This window comes from Bos indicus, chromosome 1 (genome assembly GCF_029378745.1).
Source record: "Bos indicus isolate NIAB-ARS_2022 breed Sahiwal x Tharparkar chromosome 1, NIAB-ARS_B.indTharparkar_mat_pri_1.0, whole genome shotgun sequence".
NCBI lineage: Eukaryota > Metazoa > Chordata > Mammalia > Artiodactyla > Bovidae > Bos > Bos indicus.
Genome location: NC_091760.1, coordinates 83,435,654 through 83,456,031, shown reverse-complemented (window position 1 = coordinate 83,456,031; position 20,378 = coordinate 83,435,654). Strand labels below are relative to the sequence as shown.

Below are 20,378 nucleotides of genomic sequence, written 5' to 3'. Positions count from 1 at the left end.
GTCGGATCTTCTCTGGGAGGCCATGGAATGACGAAAGCCTGTACCCTTGGCCCTCTTGCTGGCCCCTGTGATGGGGTCTAGGCCTTTCCCCAGCTACTTGAAGGACGTGTGGGCAGGGTACTGGTGGCTCGAAGCCCAAAGGCTGCCCCATTCACTCAGGAGTTCTCTTTAGGGTGGAGTTGGAAGAAGGGATGGCCCTGGTTGCCACGGAGCAGTGATCTGGATGTTCTTCCAGAGAGGGCCACAAGGGGGCCACATGAGTGGCCAGGCAGTTGTCTGTAGGAATTGTGTCAACAAAAGACAGTCATGAGGGAGTGTCTCTCCTTGGGGAGGAAAGAGGGTTGTCTTTCTTGGCTGAACAAAAGGGCAAAGCTACCTTCCTGGGGCCTGAGCCTCAGCTGGGGTCTGGATGAGCAAGCAGCGGCGGCCTCTGCAGACCCGGCATTCCATGGACAGCGGGCTCTGGAGTTTACAGCTCTGGGGGCTGCGGGTGGCCGCTCAATTTGGAGCTTTGTAGACTTTGGCAGGTGAGAGGGCCCAAGGTAAGAACAGAGCCAAAGGGCACAGGCATTCTATATATAAGTGGCTCATTAGGTGTTTATTTTGTTCTATTTAAGAATTTGTTTTATTAAATTAATATAAAAATCTTTGTAAATCTCTATATACATCTGGTCATTGGAGGTTCCAGTATAAACCCATCTTAGTTCTACCCCTTCCCTCTCAAAGAGGGAGCAGGGGTCAAGCGAACCCACCCTCTTCTGGCCAGGCCAGTGTTGACCTTCCTGCCCTGGGAACACTTGCTGCAGGTGGGCACTGGCTCAGATTTCAGGTAGGATGAGTTGGGAGAAGCTAGCACCCCAGGTCTGGAAGTGAGGCTGGAGCTCCTGTGTTCCCATGGTGGAGAGAACAGGAAAGCCACAGGATCTGGGCCGATAGCCACGGCCACTGCCATCCCAGGTCACACCTGAGGGGATCACTGGCACTTGTCATCGCTGTCAGAAGGGCTGCCCTCCCGGGGGAGGCCGTGGCGGGAGCGAGGCCCCCAGAGTGCATGCACCTCGGTGGTCTCTGTGTCACTGCTACTGGTGGCACTGTCACGGAAGCTGGCGAGGGGCGGCCGGACTTTCACGCCCTGTGCTGTGACAGAGCCCTCGATAGCCTTCCGGAGCTGGAAGGGTAAGAGGGTCAGACGTGTGGACTCGGGGCTCCCTACTCAGATGCCTCCCCAGTGCTTCCCCAGGTGGGCTAGAGACAAGCCCCCGAGCCTTTGTGGAAGTGGCTTTGATGGCCATCATCATCTCACCTCCTTCAGGGTGACAATTCCAATGAGTCTGCCAATACTGGTGACATACGCATGGTCCACTCCCAGCAGTGAGAAGATGGTGTGAGTCTGCAGGGTGGGGATAAAACACACTGGACTTGATACGTGATGGGACAGCTGTACATTACAGGCCAGAGGGACCCAGAACAAGGTGGCAGTGGGCAGTAGAAGGGGGGTGTCATGGATGGTGAGGAGAAGGGGACAGGACCACCAGAGGAAAAACAACAATAATGAGAACGTTTCTGCAACCAAGCCTCAGAAACTTGATAGTGGGAATGTTTATGGTCCTTACGTTGATGGGGGAAGGGACAGGGGAAGGCTTCTTTATTCCATGTTAGAAAGTAGGACAGAGAACAACTGTTGAAATACAACATCAGATGACTGGCCGGGCACTGGGCTAGGTTTTTCCTATATAGGCATTTAATTTCGGTAGTGTCCTGAGAAGTAAGTATGGTACCCATTCTATAGGCGAGGAGCGTGAGGCTCAGAGCTGAAGTGACTTGCTCAAGGTCATCAGTAAGAAGTAGCCTTGCAGCCCCAGGCAACTTCTCGTCACACTATGCAGGAGGAAGCACAGCCCCTGTCGTCCTATGCCGCTGTCCAATTAGTCATGGACCCAAGTTCCACACACACCCCACTCCCCCTAGGGGTACTGGCCCTGAATCCTCCACCTCTAACTCACCTCTGTGGCTGACATGCTTGCTGTGGGCCCTTGCGGGGCTGGCCAGCTTTGATACCTCTCTAACTTTGGCCTGCAGCACTCTACATCTCTCATACACTTTGCCTTTTCTGCTAGTCCAGCTAGCATCCCGGCTCCTTCTGAGATGTAGTTTGCAGTCCAGGGGGACAACAGTTACACCCATCCTCCCCATGTTTTTCTTGCTTTGGGCCCTCCCCCCAGGCCTTCTAATGTAATCAACAAGGGTTCAGAAATTGTCAGGCAGTTCCCCTCATGCCCTAAGTGGATTTTCTCAGGCCAGATGTCTTGAAAAACACTCTACTGACTCAGCAGTTCCTGGAATTTTTGGCCTATCATTTATCACACTGTTCTGAGTTTACTTGTAAGCCTTTTGGCTTAATATTTGAGTCAAAATGGGCACTAATAACCCAGATTCTAGAGTACCAGTTACTCAGAACTCATTGTAATCATCTTAACAATTTTAAAATGTTTTATTATACAGTTGCTAAATTCTTTAGAAAAGGACTTCCAGGACTTTCCTAACTTTCTCCATCTGAGGCATGACAGTAATCATAAAGGGAGCTAGAAGTTCAGTTTTAGAATACGCTCTCCTGTGCTCCTTCCATGCCCTTGTCATAACTGTCCTGTGGTTAGTTAGCAAGTTCCTCCTCTTATCTAACTTGAATCCTGTGTGCTACAAGTTATCTTTAATTTCATCATCTGCCTTTGGAGGGAAACATTGTTATAAGATTTCCTGTTTCAGTAATCCTTTAGTCTTGCCTTCTTATGGTTTAATAATCCTTTTCATCTCCCAAGGATCCTATTAAATAGTTCCCCTTGATTTTCAGTTCTCCACAATTCTAATCAGAGTGAGCTTCTGGCAGACAATATGCTTTTTAGATTTGCAAAACACTTGTCCCACTAAGCCTTACGGATTGACTTTCTGAACATCCTGGTGGTTCTCCCAAACTCCCTTAGCATCCTCACCAGGATAGGGCTGCCACATTGTAATGGGTTCTGCTTTCTGCCTCCTTTCCCCCCATGTTGGCTCTGCCATCCTAAGAGCTTTCCCAAACTTGAGTTAGACCCCAGACTCCCCAGAATGGCTCATAAGACCCTTCCCAAACCACCTCAGCCTGTCTTTCCAGTCTCAGATGCCATCAGGCACCCAAGCTTCAAGTCTCACATGATCACTCATCCTTTTCTGAGAACATCCATTTCTGCCACACTCAACCCTTCCCTCATGACACCATCTTTTAAAGTCTCCTGTTGGTTGTTTCTCAGTGTAAGTAGCAGCAGTAATTCCGAAAGGATATTGAATACTTACTATGTGCTAGGCACTGATATAAGTCGTGCCCGACTCTTTGCGACCCCATGGATAGTAGCCTGCACCAAGCTCCTCCGTCCATGGGATTTTCAAGGCAAGAAGTACTGGAGTGGGTTGCCATTTCCTTCTCCAGGGATTCTTCCCAACCCAGGGATTGAACCCAGGTCTCTCACATTGTAGACAGACACTTTACCATCTGAGCCACCAGGGAAGTCCGTAAGTGCTTTACATGTTATTAACTTTAATCCTCAGAAAACGCTATTATGTAGGTACAATGATCCCATTTTATAGTTAAGGAAAGTGAAGCACAGAGAGGCTAAGAAATGTGACAGGGTTAAAAAGCTGGCTACAACGTGGCAGGATTCAGGTTCAGCCCGCTGGCCTCCTGTTGGCACTCTAGCTCCTCCCCTCTACCCACTGGTGCTTTGCAGGTGGCCCTGAATCAACGAGGTACTCCACTGGTAGGAGATGTCCATTTGCACAGGTTCCTAACTAGTCTTCCATGTATTCCACTCCCTTCTGAATATTCTCTTCCTGCACTTCATTGGACTACTTACTGATTCCTCAGGCCTAAAAGGGTAGTTTGAATTCTCATTTTTATGTTCTTATCACTTTCAGTTCTTTGTACTTTTGTTGGTTGGTTCCTCAAAGGCTTCTTTTCTTCCTAGGATTTTTAAATTTGTAACAAACATCTACTTGTTCCTTTTCATTTTAATTTAATTAGACACCAGGGAGCTCACTAAAAGGCCTGTACTTCTTAGGCTTAGGAACAGTGAATTGACAGGGAGAGGGACAGTGTGGCCTTCTGAAAGAATCCTGGAAGTAGGGCTGGGAAATCTGCCCTTGGGCCTGACTGCTTTACTGACCTGGGCAAGTGACCTCCTCACTGCCTCAGTTTCTCCATGTATAAATATGGTTAAATCCACAGACTTTTGGATTCCAGGCCTAGTTCTGCTACTTACTTAGGTGTGTGCCGCCACTGCTGCTGCTAAGTCGCGTCAGTCGTGTCTGACTCTGTGCGACCCCACAGACAGCAGACCACCAGGCTTCTCTGTCCCTGGGATTCTCCAGGCAAGAACACTGGAGTGGGTTGCCATTTCCTTCTCCACTAGGTGTGTGACTTGAACAAACTGCTTAACCTGTCTGAATTTCAATGTCCTTGTAAAAACTAGACTATCACAATATCCATCTTACAGGGTAGTTGTGAAGATTGAACATGTGAAGAACTTAGCCCACTGCCTGGCACGTAGCTGGCACTAAAAAATGTCAGCATTTTCACTATCATTGTGCGATGTTTGAGGATTAAGTAAGATGATGGAAAAGCTTTAGAGGTCTTAGGAAGAAAGACTTTGAATAAAAGCCAGATGTATTATTCACAGGCCTATCTTCTTTTTTCCTTGCAATTGCATGGCAATTTTGATCTGGGGTCTTTACCCAAAGGCTTATAAGTTCCTTTATTACCTTTTGCTTTTTTGTTTTTGTTCCCTGTTCTTCCTGCCCTCCTTGTCTGGCTGGCTGGCTAGGCTGGCTCTTGGGCAAAGCTGGTGTCTAAGCTAGCTGCTCAAGCTGCAGACCTTGGGAGTGTTCCTTCTCATCCCCCGTGCCTCAGAGGCTTGCATGTTAAATCTGTCAACAATTTAGCTAAACTCTCCTGGTGTCTGCCTGAGCAGCCTGCTGGTGTACCTGTGCTCTCTGCCTTCCCTGAGAGGCTGGAAGATGCCCAGTGATGCTGGCCACTTCACCCTGGGGAGCCTGAGGTAGTCCTGCAAAGAGAACCCCTGCCCTCCACGAGCATCCGCCTCACCCGTCAACCTGTCTGCACTCTGGTTTTCTGCAGACTGTTTTGCCCTTCTGCTTAGCTATCTTCCTGTGTCCCTGCCAGTTTTCCTCTGGCCTACATTAAGTCAGACTTTCTGGGGTCTGACATTCCAAGCCCCCTGCTAGGCACTTCTCATCTTTGTTTATCTCTTCTCTGCAGTGTCCCCAGTCCTACTTGGATGTTTGTTCACTTGTTTATTAGATTCTCTTCTGCCTGTTTCTCATCCATTTTTCCCCTTTGTGAGTGTATTAGCCTCCTCAGGCGCTGGCAGCCTCCTGCCTCACTCTGACCCTAGAGGGTCAGAGGCCTTCTGGCTTCCACTCAGCTCCAGCCCTGTCTTTGTTGCTGTTTTGGTGCAGAGTTCCCGCGGGCAAGGCTGAGCACAGAAAAAATGATGCCTGGCTCTACCATAGACAGGAAGGGGCTAAGGGGCCCTGGCTCTTGGCCTCCCATCATTTGAAGCGATGTGTCTGAAAAACATGTCAGCACAGAGCCCACTCTCTGCTCTCTTTTTCCTGTCGCTGGCTTGAGTCCAAGTTTGTAGGAGGACTTAGATCCCCACCCTGTGCTCCTGAGGGCCCAGGTAGCCCCAGGCCTCTGGCCCTACCTTGTGCAAAGAGGTCCGCTCCACCAGCTGGAAGGGTGCAGGGTCAATTTTGCAGTCACTGAAGTTGACAGGTTCATCTAGTTGCTGCTCTTCCCACTCCAGAATCTGAGGGGACAAGACTAGAAGGGTTAGGGAGGTGCCAACAGCTGCTCTCAGCTCCCTGAAAGCCTGCCTCTTTTCCTATCCCACAGTCCCTCCCACGGGGACAGCAGCCAAGATGATGACTGAACACAGCCAGGAAGAAACAGAGTCTAGAGTCCAGTCACACCTTACCTCCTCAGGGGTCATCTCGCCTTCCAGGTCTGAGTCGCTCTAGGAGAGAGGAAGGAATGTTGACAGCTTGGGGGCTGGGGGAAGGGAGTGTCTCTCCCCAGCATAGGGAAGCTTGCCCCACCTACAGCCTGGCCCTCCCTGTCTCCTGCTCCAGAGGAGCCAGAGGAGGAAAGGGAGCACTTACCGCCAAGGAGATTCGGACCCGCTTCAGCTTGCGCTTGTCACATTTCCCCGACTTCTCCAACTTTGTTAGAGCCAAACCAGAAAGAAGAGGACTTGATGTTATAGGGAGGAGGGAGGTGAGGGAAAGTGGTGGGGCTGGGAGGAAGGGCACACCGCAGGGACTGCTGACATCTAGGAGGACAGAAGGGCAGGGAGGATGGAGGCAGGCACTGCAGGCTAATGGAGAGGCGGTCTCAGTGTCAGAGAGAGACGGAGAGAAAGTGCCAGATGGAGAGGCTCCGACCACTCACCTCTGAGGCGGGCTCGGCGGGTGGACTGCCACAGAAGAGGCTTCTGAGGGTGATGCCAGCCTGCTCCATGTTCCCTGTGTTCCCAAACACAAGGCCCTGAGGGCAGTGCCATCTTTGCTGGAGAGGACCAGGAGAGGTGAGGAGGGCAGGGGAGAGGCATCCTATTGCTATTCTGGTGCATCTGGGCAGGGACCTTGTGGGTCTCCGGGGCCGGTCTCTGGCTCCATCGTGCTAGCTGGTGGGCTCACCTGTGGGGCTCTCCTTGACATTCACAGTGTTGCTGGGGCTCCTCTTGAGAGCAGGCTTCAGGGGCTTGTGAGTCTCGCCCCGGCCTGCAGGGAAGCCCTGGTCCTCTGTGTTCACCTGCATAGGCGGGAAGGGGTTGGGGATCCTGTGGTCCCTGACCACCTCTGTGTCGCCACCCTCTCGTACAGTCTACACGATGGCATTTACAAAGTCTGGGTGGCCCTGCCATGACGCCTTCCCCCTCACCTGGAAGCGGACGGAGGTCTCAGGGCTGGGGGGACTCTCCTGATCGGAGGGTGAAGAGGTCTGGGCAGCTTGACGCTCTTGCATGTAGCGCCGCCGGCGGGCTGGGCTCAGCTGTGCCCCCAGTAATGCCACCACTTGCGAGCGCTCGATGGACCCCAGGAGGATCATGGACTCTGGAGAGAACAGGTGGGAGGACTCAAGAGCCGGGGAGAGGCCCTCCTACCCACTGGCCTTCTCTTGCACCCAGTGGGGGGCCTTGGATACAGGCCACATACCCAAGGGAAATCCTGGCTGAGTTTGCTGGCTTACTGCCTTTGGAACCAAGGAGTCTGGTCCTGAGCTCCCGCCCCTCCCCCTTCCTGAGCAGCAACGCTGGGAGATGACCCTCATTCCTGGTACCCCTCCTGGCTCACCAGGGGACTCTACTAGGGCCAGCATGCGGCCCTTGGTCCTGTGTAGTGCCAGCCGCAGGTCCCGGAAGGTGCAGCTGAGTGCCACGTGGGGAACGTCCCGCACCATGATGTCCTCCACTCGCACCCGGTACTGCCTGAGAGCCGAGAGAGGCACTCTCTTTGTGGTCAGTATGGGGAGGGCAGCCAGGAGTACTACCATCCCAGGGCTACAGGGAAGGCCCCAGAGCTTATGGGGACGAGGGTGAAGGACCCAGGAGCACCCTCTGCCCTCGTTCTGATTAGGTGGGTCAGCCATAGTTCCCCATGGAGTGGACAAGGGCGGTGTTGGCCAGGAGGCAGCAGGGTGGCTGGTCTCCCAGCCTCACTTGCTGGAGGTGTGTGTGACGGAGTCCCAGGATGCCTTCTGCCCCTCACCCGCACCCCCCTTGTCACCCAGCCCTCCGTACTGGTGGCGGCCCCAGCCCAGCTCAGGCAGGTAAGGCAGCTTCTTGATTCGGATGATGCTGTCATAGAGTGAGGGCTGTAGGCTCTGGGCAACGGCATTGGCCAGAATGACGGCGATCATAACAGGCAGGATGTGGGCGATCTGGCCTGTGAGCTCGAACACGATCACGGCCGTGGACACAGTGTGCGTCACTGCTCCTGCCAGTGCAGCCGCCCCTGGGGACAGCCACTTTCAGTCTCCTCAGGGTGCCCAGGCCCTAGATGACCCCCCCACCCCTCAACTCTGGGCAGGACCCTCAGGGCTGCCCTGTGCAATCCTGGGGAGTGGGCCTGTGCGTCTGAGGGAAGCCTGGTTTATACCAGCAGGGGGCGCCAGAGCCTCAGGCCCTATGGCCCAGCCACGGGTTTTCCAAGAGGCATAGACACCTGGAGTACTCACCCACCACTGCATAGCCTCCAGGAACAATCCTGTAAGTGCTGCCGTCTGTGTGGATGCCGTCAGGGAACCAAGCAGCCATGCTTTCGCCCACCAGACGCCCAAATGCTGCTCCTTCAGGGAAGGGGGTGGGAAGAGAAACAGGTAGTGGAGGGGGAGGGCAGGAACACTAGGAAGAGAGAGGGTCAGAGGGTGGGGGAAGGGGCCGGTGGGTCATTCAGTGCAGGGGACTACCCTGCGGGGGTGGGGGTTGGGGCTGGGGCTGGACCAAACCCGCTCCCAGGCAGAGAGGGGACGGCCAAGGGGTGGCCAGAGGGTGCAGGCTGGAACAGGCAGCTGAGGACTCACCAATGACGAACACCGGCATGAAGGCCCCACAGGGCACTGGGATGGTGGTAGCCAGTGCAGACATCCAGAACTGCAGGCAGGAGGTCGTTCAAACAGGTAGAGGCACCACCTGGCCCCAGGCAGCCCCCAGCTCCACCCCAGAAGCCTACCTTGCTTATCAGTTAGACACAAATGTCCCAGTTATCTCAGAATCCCCCAGAGGTGAGGAAAAGGAGGACTTTGGAACAAGTTGGCTTAGGTTCAGCTCCTCACTTTGCTATCTAGCTGTGTGACTTTTGGGCCAGTTACTTTTAACCTCTTTGTGCCTGACTTTCCACCTCTAACACAAGGGTACCAGTAGTAACCTTTCTCATAGCATCGCTGTGAGGCTTAAAGGGGTTATTATACGGAAAGTGCTTAGAGCAGTGCCTGATATCTAGTAAGCCTGTGTTGGCTATACATATGTAAGGAGCCCCACCTTCATGAGAATGAAGATGACCAGGGTGAGGAAGACGTTGGCCCGTGGTGGGTTCCAGGCCTGTGAGGTTCCAGGTGGCTCTAGTTCCTCCATCAGACCCTGGCGGACCCACGTTCGGTTGTCAAACAGGGTGACCAGTGTCTCTTTCTGTGAGAGCTGTAGGTGAATAGGGTGCCTCAGTCTGGGGAGACAGGATGGAAAGGGAAGGGGCCCATAGGCAAGCAAGGGCTTTTGGCTTTCAAAGGGATACATCCCAAGAAAAGGGACATGTGCCTGTTCAGCCTGGGGTTACCTGTCCAGCCATGAACTGTCCAAAGCCAGCGGGGAAGGTCAGAGTAGAGATGAGTAGAGTCACCAGAGCCGGGAAGAGCAGGCGTCTAAGAGATGTAGGTTTCACAGCATCAAATACCAACCTCAGGCTGGTGATGGGCTTGGGTGCCCTCACATACCTTATAGCTAAGGTCACAGCAGAGCCTTGGCTCTTACATTAAAGCACACAGTTCTGAGAAAAGGCCCCCTTTGCCGCTCATGATACAATGGCCCTGAGGTGACAGCCATCCAGGCCATCTAATGTCTTTCTTTCGGCTCCTCACTCCCTAAGTAGGAGCAGCAGCGGAGAATCCATCCCCCGAGCCCTCTGTGGGCACCTCTAAAGCTGTGACTCCGCCCCTTACCCTCAAGCTTCTGTCTCTGTCTCTCTGTGGTGACTTAAGAGTGAAGGTGTTGTTGGGGAAAGCTAGGGTTACTCATGAAGGTGCCAAGGGAGCAGGTTGCCTTTTCCCTGAAGCGTGTCAGTCCCAAGAGAAATCATGTCTCAAGTCTCCCAGCTCCCAATCCTTGGGGTCTCAACTGTGAGAGCAGGAGGAAGAACTAAGACTCAAACATTCTTCAGGGGGCACTGCCATCTGGGCCAACTCAAAGGCCTACAGGAAGCCTTAGTCTTTGATCCAAAATGCCCTCTTCCACTGACTAAAAATTCAAAAGTGGCAATTTTCAGGTAATTTAAATGAAAGTCAAAATGTTCAGTCTGGAAAACACTGGACAATTTCCTCCAGGGACTGCCCGTTTTTGACTAGGCCACTATTTGCTTCTCACTTGTTACTACGCCTCCCCTCCCCGCACCAAGGGAATGACCCTCATACAACCCAAAGAAGAACCAACTCACTTCTTCATGAGGAAACGGTTGATGGTCTTCTGCTTCCGCATCACCTGGACAATCTTCCGGTTCAGGTAGACAAAGAGTGCTCCCCCGAAGCCACTGGCGATACTGGAGAGACAGAAGAAGCACCCTCGAAAAGGAGGTCTTCCTTCTCTCACCTCCTCCTCTCCCACACCTCAGCTCCTTCAGCTCCTCACCCAATAACAGCAAAGGCTGGCAGCTCCTGGAGGTCGAAGGGGAAGTCAAGCCGGAACCGGGTTTTGAACAGAGCCGTGATGGTCTCTGAAGGGAAGTGGAGCAGCAGAGGGAGGTGGGTGTAGCCTTGGAGGGCCCCACCTCATCTGAAACATTTCAGGGCTCGCCTCCCGAACCATGCTGCCCCACCTTCATCACGGTTCCAGACGGCCAAGACCCGGAAGATGAAGGCGCTGAAGGTGGCGGCAAAGAAGCCCCGCCAGTAGTTGCGCACCGCAAAGAAGGTGGAGGTGACCTCGATACTGAATAGCACACCTGCGGGGGTGGGGGCAGGGAGGCCGCCCTTGAGGCCTGGGCCTGGCCCATGGCCTCTGACCCAAGGGCCGGGCTGGGGCTGACCCTCTCTGCCCACCTCCAATGGGAGCCGCAAAGCAGCAGCCCACCCCCACGGCACAGGCGGCAGCCAGCATCTCTGTGTTCCGGGATTCATTCTGTCGAAGAGTGGTGGGAAGGGGAGTCGGCATTAGCGTGGGCTCAGCGGTCCACCCCGCCCCTAAACCTTCCCCCAACGTCCCCCTTACCTCGTAGATGCCCCCAAACAGCGAGAGGAACTTGCTGAGAAGGGCAGCACACATGCTTGCGATATGCACAAAAGGGCCCTGGGAAGTAGAGGCAGGTGGTGAGTGGGGCTGGGGCACACCCTGATGTTGGCCGGGCTTTGTCCTCCCCTGGGAGGGACTCCTTCATTCCCCAATTTGCACTGACCTCTTTGCCAAGGGGCATCCCACTGCCAAGGGCACAAGTCAGCCCGATGACCTTAGCTACAAAGGTCTTGAGGGTGAGGTATTCCTTCAGCACCACTCCCCGCAAGATGGTTTTCATCTCCGGGATGCCAGACCCTGGGGTGGGGGGTGAACAATCCTAGGAGAGTCACCGGATGTGCCTGTTTCAGGAGGCCCATCTCCGCCCTCTCTTTCTCTCCTATTGTACCAACAGCCTGAGGAGCCAGGATCTGTGTGAATCCGGCAGAGAAAGTGATGAGGACGACGGGGTAGGTGACCCAGGCCAGATACTGGAGTAACAGGTTAGTGTTCAAGCCCCGGGACATCCACTGCTGAGCTGTGGAGAGAGGACATATCATTGGCACCCCAGTGCACACACCCAGTCCCTGCCTGGCCGCTGGACACAGTTGTGTGACCAGCTGTTCCAGGGAGTACTGCACAGAGCCAGGGGAACAAAGGGTAGGGAGGGGGTTAGAGGGCATTCACTGAGACAAAGATCACTGTAGGTGATAGGGTCAGCTGGATAGGGCGGCAAGAAGTTGTGGCCTATGGGAGTGGCAGTGATTACGCCTGAAGACAGGGCGGTCAGGCCGGCCAGGGAAGTGGTCAGTGGACAAGTGCGGCATGGAGGAAGCAGGCTTGTTCTCCCCGACTCTTCCCCACCAGCCCTCGTCCTCACCCTGCAGACAGGCAGCGATGGCGTAGTCCATGGCCCAGCTGACCAGGGCCATGAGGAGCCCCAGCAGGACTAGGAAGATCCAGTCTTCACCAACCCTGGACACTAGGAACTTATGGCAGTGTACAGTACAGACTGGGAGCAGGCGAGGGAAGAAAGGGACGCTGGCACCAAAGCATACCTACCCCTGTCCACCCCCACCCCTCCCCTCCCGGGCAGCTTGAGCTGCCTCTGTCCCCCTCAGCACAGCTCGGCCAAGTCCCCTGCCCCAACCCAGGTCTCACTGCGGCATCGGGCGCAACGGCTCTGTCCATATTCCAGGAGCTCTGGGGGAGCCCGAGGGGAAGGTGGACCCTGCCAGGGTTCGGGCCCTCCCAGGCGGATCCGAGCAGCTTCCTCTTTGGCAAAGGCCCCAAGGTCCTGAGTATAACGCCCGTACATCTGAGTAATAGGGGAGATAGGGGTTAAGACATGGGCAGAGTGGGGAGGCAGGGAGGGCTCCTGGGGCCTCAACTCCCCTTCTCCCAGCCCCCACATTATGTACCCCTTTTTAAACCCATGTTTCCCACTTTGGCTTGGGGTGTGGGAACAATGCACACTGCGGATTGTGGGGGCTGTTCTGGCTGGAGTGATGGGGACAGCCAAGGTACAGGGACACAGCTCTGGGGGTGGCAGAATAATCGGTCCTCTTCTCACAAGCCTGGGGAGGCGGGGAGCAAAAGAGGAGGAGTGGGAGGGAAAGCCCCAGAGAAGGAAAAGATGGAAAAACCTAAAGCAGTGTGCAAGTGGGAGGAGGGAAGGTCAGAGAATAGAGGATGGTCAAGGGCACACGGGTAACAATAAGGGCCTCATGGAACTGGGGGCAGCTGAGCTGGGCCTAGGAACAGGCGGGGCCCCAATCCTTATCACGTTCCTGCTGGGCCTCTGGCCTGTGACCGACTCAGCTGCACCCCTCCCACCCACCCTAATCCCCTTGTCCCCAGTCTCCACTCCCACCCCAGCCCGTCAGCCCAGATGGGAGTGGAAAGTCTCTCTGGGTGGGTAGAGAGTACTTGGTGACCTCAGCCCCACTCTGGAGCTGCCCTGAGACCCGTGGTGGGTTAGGGGACAGCAGAAGCTGATGGCTTGGCTGTGACTGTGGATGCTGGGGTGATGGGATGGGAGAGTGGCCGAGCAGTGGCTAGACCTGCCAAGCTGGGCGTGTGTTTGGGGGGTGGGGAGGAGTAGATTCCGGCTGCCACCCGCAGAGCTTCGGGACACAAAGGGCTCCTGTTGGGGCTTGGAGGGGAGAGTGGAGGGAGGGAAAGATAGAGATACACAGAGAGAGAGTGATAGAGAGCAGGAAAAGGAGGAGAGGGAACCAGAGAGGAGAAAGGGCGGGGGGCAGTCTGGGAAGGGGCACAGAAGAGAAAGGAGACTAGAGGGGAAGAAGGGAGGAGGAGAAGAGAGAGAATAGAGTATAAGAGGCAGACAGCATAGGAGGGGGAGGTGAGTGTGTGAGAGAAAGACAAAGGGATCGGAAGGACCAGGGGGAGAGGCTGGAGCAGGGAGTGCCCAGGAGAGAGCCTGACCCTGAGAACTCTGTTCCAGAGATGAGATAGAGACCAGGCAAGGAGACATGGCTGGTGCCCAGCTACCCTGACCAATGCCCCATTCTTGGCCTATGCAGACTGGCAGACACGTCCCAGGCTGTGCAAAGGCTTATCCCTCTCCCCTTGCTCCACTCCAACCCTGCCACCTCTCCCTGTCATCCTGTTTCATCCAGTCACTCTTATAACTGGGCACCTCCCTGCCTCAGATACAGCCCAGGCCCCCTCCTCCTGGAGAAGTACCTTCCCTGCCTCCTTCCTGGGCAAATTCCAGCCCACACTGATAAAAACGAGCTACAGGGCCCACTCCCTTCCCTAGAGTTTGGGTCCCCCACCCCAGTGACAAGCAGAGGCAAAAGGTTTCTCAAACACTGAAGTTACAGTGGTGGCTGTGAGTCAGCTCAGACCCCCAGGACCCCTGCTTCTAATGATGTTGAGGGCCCGCCCTGGGGTGGGTAGGGGCTGGACACCCAGAGTCAGCCTGGACAAAAGGTCCAATTCCCACACCCATTCCTGCTTGACCCATCCTCCTGTAAAGCTCCTGTCCCCCAGGGTAGCAGGTAACCATTTTTTCCCCAAAGAATCAACTGAAGGATGCCTACCCATGCTGGGTTGCCAGCCACTCCAGGGGTAAGGGCCAGGGATGGGTTTGGGTCTGATCATCTTTCTAGCACGTGCCACGCACAAAGTAGAGACAGAAAGAACGTCTTTGGATGGTGGAGATACAGTGGAGAGAGAGAATGTTCAAGGGTGTGAGTAGTGCTGGGAAGGCGTAGTGGGGTGCTGAGCCCTGGCCCCAGGTGGTGGTGGGGAGGAGCAAGGAAAACGTTGCTGGGGGGGAGTAGAGGGAAGGACAACTAGGACAAGCACCTGAAGTCCTTGTCCTGTGCAGGCCCCCAGTCTCAGCCAGAGACCTGCGTGCAGCTTCCCACCTTTTAGCCCTTCAGGCTCTCAGTTTCCCCAAGTCAGAGGGCGGGACGGGGTTAGGTTAGGCCCCCCAGACCTCGTCGCTTCCACAGGTAACTGGGAGCAGCGGTCTGGGAGCACATTCCTCAGGGTTCTGCTGGCTTCACTTACCAGGGTCTGCTCGTACTGCAGCGCCCGCGGCTCCATCCCTTCCTCCGCCGCCGGCCCCGCTGCCGCCGCCATCTCCGCTCACAGCCCTCTGGCCTCCCACCGCGGCTCGGGCTCTGGCTCGGCTCGATTCCCGGCCCGCGGAGCCCGCGCCCACAGCTGTCCCGTCCCCGCAGCCCGGGCGGCCGAGTGCAGAGTGCGGCGGGCCCCGGGCGGGCGCCGCTGGCACAGCCTCCCGCTCGCGTCCCCTCCTAGGCGGGCGGGCCGAGGGCGGTGCCCTCCGCGCTGCTCCGCCCGCCGGCCCCTCCGAGGGAGCGGGCCTTGCCTGGCCGGGGTCCGCGTAGGGGCCGCCTCCCGGGCTCGGGAGAGGCGGCAGGGGGCGCGGGCAACGCGCGAGCCCGCGACCCCACTCGGTGGAGGCCGGTGGCCGAGAGGGGCGTCCCGGGGCAGGGCGGGGGCGGGTCCGCTGGCACGTGGAGGGGCCGGACCAAGGCTGCGGTTCTGCGCGCCGGGTCGGCAGGGGCCGGACAGGCCGGGGCTCGGTAGGGCCTGGGGCGGTGGGCTGCCGAGCCGTCTAAATCAGATTTCGGGCCCAGTTCCTCAGCGGCGGTCCCCTCTCTTGCTTCTCCGGAGGGGCAAACGGCTGACTGGCCAGGAAAGGTCCAGTGCTCTGCTGGGGAATGAAAAACAACTAGGGGGGAACTCGGAGGGGGTCGCTAGACCCAGAAACGGGGGTTGCTTGGAACTAGGACCCTCGGTCTCTCTCATCCCCTTCCTTTCTCCTTCCCTTCTTTGCGAGTCCCCTAGGAGCACCCCCAAGGAGGTGCACTTTGAGCCACCTGGCCTTCGGGTAGTGCGGGGGTTGGGGTGGAGATGGGGAGGGAACGGGAATGGGTGAGGCCAGAGGGAAGGGAGGTCTAGGTGCCTGGGAGGCGGGCGTGGTGGGGACAGAGGTCGCTTCTCCCTGGCAGGGCCCAAAGAGAAACCGGAGTAGGTGCTGACGTCTAGCAGCCATGGGGGAACACGGCCTGCTGGGGCTCTGCGTTCTCTATGAGGGTCCGGAGGACAGAGCAGAGGGGGTGAGCACTGGTGTATGAGCAGCGTCAGGGAGAGTGTCAGGAGAGGCCAGTGCCCAGGAAACAGGCAGTGTGCAGGAGGAGGCAGCGCCGGGGTGAAGGGGCGCGCGGGAGGTCGCAGGGGGCTCCCGGGTAAGGGAGCAGTGCCTAGGAGGGGGCCGATGTGAGAGCTGGCACCCTAGAGGAAGGGGCAATGTAAAGAAAGAGGTGGCATCTGTAGGACAGGGTAGTGCCTGGATGAAGAAGCACGTAGAGCTTTCCTAGAAGGAGAGGACCGTGGTAGCGGAAAGGGAAGAACAGAGCTTAAGGGGCAGGGCTCGAGGAGGGCAGTGGGTTTGGGGTTAATGCCCTGCTGAAGGGGCGGTGTGAGAGAAGACAGCAGGGAAGGGCACGGTGCAGGCTTTCCTCTTCCCCATGGTGACATCATGGCCAATTCCCAAACTGGAGGGACCCGGCTCAGGTGACATCCAGCTGGGACGAGCCGGCCCGGGCCGGCCTGGATGCCAGCTGGAAGGGCTGGGTTTTGCGCCCAGTCGGGCCAGCGTCTTTGGGGCGGGGTGCTGCTCCCCTCGCTCTCCGTGCAGACGTGCCCGCGGCGGGCACGCAGACCGGCAGGGTAGGGCTCGGGCCGGGCTTCTCTGGGCCAAGGATCAAGGTCCCTGGCTGGGGCAGGCCCCTTGAGCATTCCAGTCTTCCAGACCCTGCTTCTGAAGAGGGCGCAGTAGAGCCTCGGGAGAGAGCCGGACGCGACGCCACCTCGGTCGGAGGTGGGACCCACCGTGTCGCCGCCCGGGGCGGGGTTTTCTGGACCCGAAACCAGCCCTCAATTCTGAAACCTCTGGGAAACCATCATTCGGGGCGGAAGTTAAGAAGCCCCGAGAACTAGGCAGCGGAAGTGGCCGCGTTACAGCTCGTCTGTGCGCATGCGTTATTCTATTCCTTTGCTGCGGCCGTTCCAGCGCGGAGTCTTCTTAGCGCCTCTGTTTTCCTCCACGCAAGGGGGTGCGCTACCTCTAGTCGTCGTGGTCGCGCGCTCAGTCCCTCTACTACTCTAGTGGCCCCCTCACCATGGCGGGCATCCTGTTTGAGGATATTTTTGATGTAAAAGACATTGACCCGGAAGGCAAAAAGTTTGACCGAGGTAAGCAAGGTTTGGAGGGGCGGTTTCGGGGAAGGGGCTAATCTCCTCGGGTACACGCCCCTAGGCCGCTTGTCCACCCACTTACGCGTGGCCTTTCCCTACCGGCCGGTCCTGGTGTGGGGACCTCTCTCGAGAAATAATTTTATAGATAAGAAAACGGAGACTCCCGAGCTCTCCCTGGTTTCTCACAAGCTGTGCTCGCTGCCTGGGAGGCCTTTTCTCCTGGTGCTGGTGGACTCCAGGCATCTTCTCTAATCTCTCCCCACTCTGGACTAGGCGCTGTACTGTACACTTCACACACACTTTGTCTCACATTCTCTTCCAAGAGTAGGCGGTGTCTTACCCATTTTGCTCTGAGAGGCTAAGCAGCCCACCCAAGGTTGTGCAATGAATAATCCGACCTCACATCCCATTTCTCAGAGTCTGTAGCTGTTTGTAAAATCCTCTCAGAGTTTAATAGTTGACTGCTTGGTATACACCTCTTTCTTATGTCATTTATCAATAATTGTCCTGGGTGTCTCTTCCTTTGCCTGAACACTGATATGTTCTTCGGGACAAACACCAGTTCTTACACATCTTGATAATCAATCCCCTTAGCACAGCACCTGACACAGGAAGAGGAAACCTTAGGATGAATGAATACCTTGCCCCAAATCAGGTTGTTTCTTAATCACCTAGGTTGGCCTAAAACCTGGATATTATTTATTGCCAGAGGATGTTTAATTCTTTTCTGTGGATTCTGTCCACTGGCCACAGGTTGTCTCCCCTTTCCTTCTTGCATGTGTGATTCTGATTGAGCCTGCACTTCTGTGAGAGCAGACGAGAGGCCAGTGGATACAGACTGCATTAGACTGAGTATTCTATTGCATCCAGTCCCCTGAAGTACCTGTCTGCCCTGCCCTGTAGGGGCTGCCCTGGGTCACAGGCAATTAACTTCTGCCACTCTTCCCCTCCAGTGTCTCGGCTGCATTGTGAGAGTGAATCTTTCAAGATGGACCTCATCCTTGATGTAAACATTCAGATTTACCCTGTAGACTTGGGTAAGTATTGAACACAAACAGCAGGAGGCTTTTTGCTATCTCAGCTGTTCTTCACCCTCTGATACCGCTGTTATTTCAGGTGACAAGTTCCGGTTGGTCATAGCTAGTACCTTATATGAAGATGGTACTCTGGATGATGGTGAATACAACCCCACAGATGATAGGCCTTCCAGGTGAGGGGGTGGAAAAGGGAGCACCTGAAATGTGCCTGAGGACTAAGTAGATAGGCGTATAGAAAGACCCTTACTTAATTCATGAAATAAATGATTATCAGCAGACTCTGTGTTAGCTTAAGGAAACTGCAGCACTTGAGAATCCAGACATCCAGGTGTTTATCCAAGGCAGTGATTACAGTGTGAGTTGTCGCTTTTTGATAGTGGAGGAAATGAGCACTGAATGACCTAGGCTCTGTGGGCCTTGTGTCTTGGGAGGGAGTTTGATGTGATGGAAAGGCTTCGGACGCCCACTCAGTTCACATCTCAGCTCTACCACGTATTTGTTGAATAACCTTAACTTCCTTCAACCTTAGTTTTTTCTCATCAGTAACAGTGATGGTCATACTTAGTTCACAGGTTGCTGTGAGGATTGAATGACATCACGTTTAGAAAGTACCTGGTGTTATGATGCTGGTATATAGTTACTAGTTACCATTTTTTTTAAAGGGCCTCTTACTTTTGTTAACTGTATTTAAGAATAACTGCCCCTGTTGTTCCACAGGGCTGACCAATTTGAGTATGTCATGTATGGGAAAGTGTACAGGATTGAGGGAGACGAAACTTCTACTGAAGCAGCAACACGCCTGTAAGTTCCGCGGTCTTGTGAGAGCCCTTTCTCTCCTCATTTTGTGAGAATTTGGGCTATGCTTTGAAAATCTGGACCATCCTCAGGCTCCCTGGATTTCTTTCTTCAAGCACCTCAGACCTAGTGAGACCCAGAAAGGAACTGTTTTGGGAACAGTTTCAGTCTGAAATGTAGGCTACTCAGTTTGCCCTCTGTCAGGATCTTAAGGCCTGTAATCTAAATGAGAAACTGTTAATCTTGCTGAGTGAAATGCCAAGGAAAGTTACTTCTCCAAGAACTAAATGCAGCATAAGTGATTAAACTGCTAGGCTTTTTTGTTTGTGTGTGTGTGTGTGTGTTTTGCTACTCTGCAATCCAATCCCTAGTTCTTTGGTTTCTCTGCCCAACTATTTTTTCCTTTTCTTTAAAACCTTATTAAAACAATATGTGCCCTTTGCAAGAAATTTGAAAAGCAGAAAAGTAATATGAAGAAGGAAAAAAGTCACCTATAATTCTATAACCAGAGGGAATCTTCTACATAAACATTCTTGAATGTTCTAGGTTTTTTTCCTATGTACTTTTTTCTCTGAGATCATGTTGTTTATTACAATGTTTTGTTCTGTTTCATTTGCTTAATGTTATGTAAAACATGTTTCCTCATGTCAATTTAAAGCTTTTCCTAAACTTTTTTTTTTTTTTTAATTCCTAAACATTTTTATAGCTGTGTAACATTCCAGTAAATGGATGTATCTTAATTGATTTGACCATTTCCCTTATTCTGGGCATGGAGTATTTTCCACCTTTCTGATATAAAAAACACTGCCTTGCACATATCTGTGCCATCATCTTTGTCTGAAATTTGGTTCCTAATGACAGAACTCTAGAAGGGTGCCTTTTTTTCTTAGGCTGGCATGAGAGTAGCTGAGTAGTTTTTGCTCTGGCACTCAGACTCACAGGACTGGGTCTTCTGTTTCAGCTCTGCCTACGTGTCCTATGGGGGCCTGCTCATGAGGCTGCAGGGTGATGCCAACAACCTGCATGGATTTGAAGTGGACTCCAGAGTGTATCTGCTCATGAAGAAACTGGCCTTCTGAACCACCCAGGAAGCTGGCCTTGCTGCTTAGTCAGTCAGGTCCTGGATGTCAGTTCAAGCCCGAATAACAGTTGCTGTTGTTCACCTGTTCAAAAGGGGCTGGCTCTCTGTCCACTGTGGGTGCATCTTTAGGAGGTTTGGACTCAGTGGGAAACTGACTTGCCTGTGAAAGACCCAGTGGGAGAGCTTAAGATGAATCAGTAGCTGTTTTATGTACATGATTTTTTAAATTAAACTTTACTTTTTCAGACTCTTTTTCCTTCCTTTTTAAAAAAGGTTTTCCCATTTTAAAATCATTTTTTTCAACTTGTTTGTGGTACATTATATTCCTGGCCCACAGCCAGATGATCACATGTCAATACAGGATCTATCCCAACCTTTCAGTATCTGGGTTCAGGATTATCTCAGGCTCCTGGCTGACCATCCCCAACATTTCCCCTCCAAGGTGATTTTCTGTGTGGGAGAGAAAGTGTTGTGCTTTTGGCTCCTGAGGGCACCACCCATTTGGCATAGAACTTTGAATAGGCAAGGAGCCTTGCTCGTGTTTTTCCAACACTTTCAGTCTCTCAGGAAGTCAGATCACGTTGACTTGAATGTGTTGCCTGCATAGCCTGGATGCATTCATCATTTTTATGCAAGCTTTGAGATGAGGCTTTTAGACACCAACATGGGACACGACTCTGA

At 54.1% G+C, this 20,378-nt stretch overlaps 2 protein-coding genes across 5 annotated transcripts; one reads left to right on the top strand and one right to left on the bottom strand.

The window, feature by feature from the left end:
• Positions 1 to 579: 579 nt before the first annotated feature.
• CLCN2 (chloride voltage-gated channel 2) lies at positions 580 to 14,828 on the bottom strand. 3 transcript variants are annotated; one of them, XM_019958657.2, is made up of 24 exons: positions 14,568 to 14,828; positions 12,186 to 12,342; positions 11,905 to 12,036; positions 11,434 to 11,562; positions 11,209 to 11,342; positions 11,025 to 11,102; positions 10,856 to 10,934; positions 10,633 to 10,758; positions 10,446 to 10,530; positions 10,255 to 10,356; positions 9,382 to 9,466; positions 9,090 to 9,245; positions 8,633 to 8,702; positions 8,288 to 8,398; positions 7,851 to 8,064; positions 7,405 to 7,538; positions 6,992 to 7,164; positions 6,748 to 6,862; positions 6,500 to 6,573; positions 6,211 to 6,270; positions 6,027 to 6,065; positions 5,754 to 5,858; positions 1,304 to 1,390; positions 580 to 1,168 (listed from the first exon to the last, which is right to left on the bottom strand). In XM_019958657.2, exons 1-24 carry the CDS (start codon positions 14,637 to 14,639, stop codon positions 974 to 976), a joined length of 2,712 nt encoding a protein of 903 aa, XP_019814216.2. In that variant the 5' UTR covers positions 14,640 to 14,828; the 3' UTR covers positions 580 to 973. The 3 variants fall into 3 exon arrangements, with proteins under 3 accessions (XP_019814216.2, XP_070646844.1, XP_070646852.1); XM_070790743.1 differs by lacking the exon at positions 14,568 to 14,828 and having other exon boundaries at positions 12,186 to 12,830; XM_070790751.1 differs by lacking the exons at positions 7,405 to 7,538; positions 7,851 to 8,064; positions 14,568 to 14,828 and having other exon boundaries at positions 12,186 to 12,831.
• A 690-nt stretch (positions 14,829 to 15,518) lies between these two features.
• Positions 15,519 to 19,944, top strand: POLR2H (RNA polymerase II, I and III subunit H). 2 transcript variants are annotated; one of them, XM_070790829.1, is made up of 6 exons: positions 15,520 to 16,781; positions 17,538 to 17,636; positions 17,738 to 17,821; positions 17,901 to 17,994; positions 18,539 to 18,622; positions 19,578 to 19,944. In XM_070790829.1, coding segments are annotated over exons 2-6 (381 nt in total). In that variant the 5' UTR covers positions 15,520 to 16,781; positions 17,538 to 17,635; the 3' UTR covers positions 19,696 to 19,944. The 2 variants fall into 2 exon arrangements, with proteins under 2 accessions (XP_019814184.1, XP_070646930.1); XM_019958625.2 differs by lacking the exon at positions 17,538 to 17,636 and having other exon boundaries at positions 15,519 to 16,781.
• Positions 19,945 to 20,378: the final 434 nt, after the last annotated feature.

Excerpts from the sequence above, each read along its gene's own strand:
- CLCN2 (XM_070790743.1), bottom strand. The coding sequence starts at position 12,438 with ATGTGGGGGCTGGGAGAAGGGGAGTTGAGGCCCCAGGAGCCCTCCCTG. Across the intron at positions 11,343-11,433 it reads CCTGGCTCCTCAGGCTGTTG|GGTCTGGCATCCCGGAGATG; the intron begins GTACAATAGGAG and ends CCCCCACCCCAG. Across the intron at positions 7,165-7,404 it reads GGCCCTAGTAGAGTCCCCTG|AGTCCATGATCCTCCTGGGG; the intron begins GTGAGCCAGGAG and ends TGTTCTCTCCAG.
- POLR2H (XM_019958625.2), top strand. The coding sequence starts at position 16,709 with ATGGCGGGCATCCTGTTTGAGGATATTTTTGATGTAAAAGACATTGAC. Across the intron at positions 16,782-17,737 it reads AGGCAAAAAGTTTGACCGAG|TGTCTCGGCTGCATTGTGAG; the intron begins GTAAGCAAGGTT and ends CTTCCCCTCCAG. Across the intron at positions 18,623-19,577 it reads ACTGAAGCAGCAACACGCCT|CTCTGCCTACGTGTCCTATG; the intron begins GTAAGTTCCGCG and ends CTTCTGTTTCAG.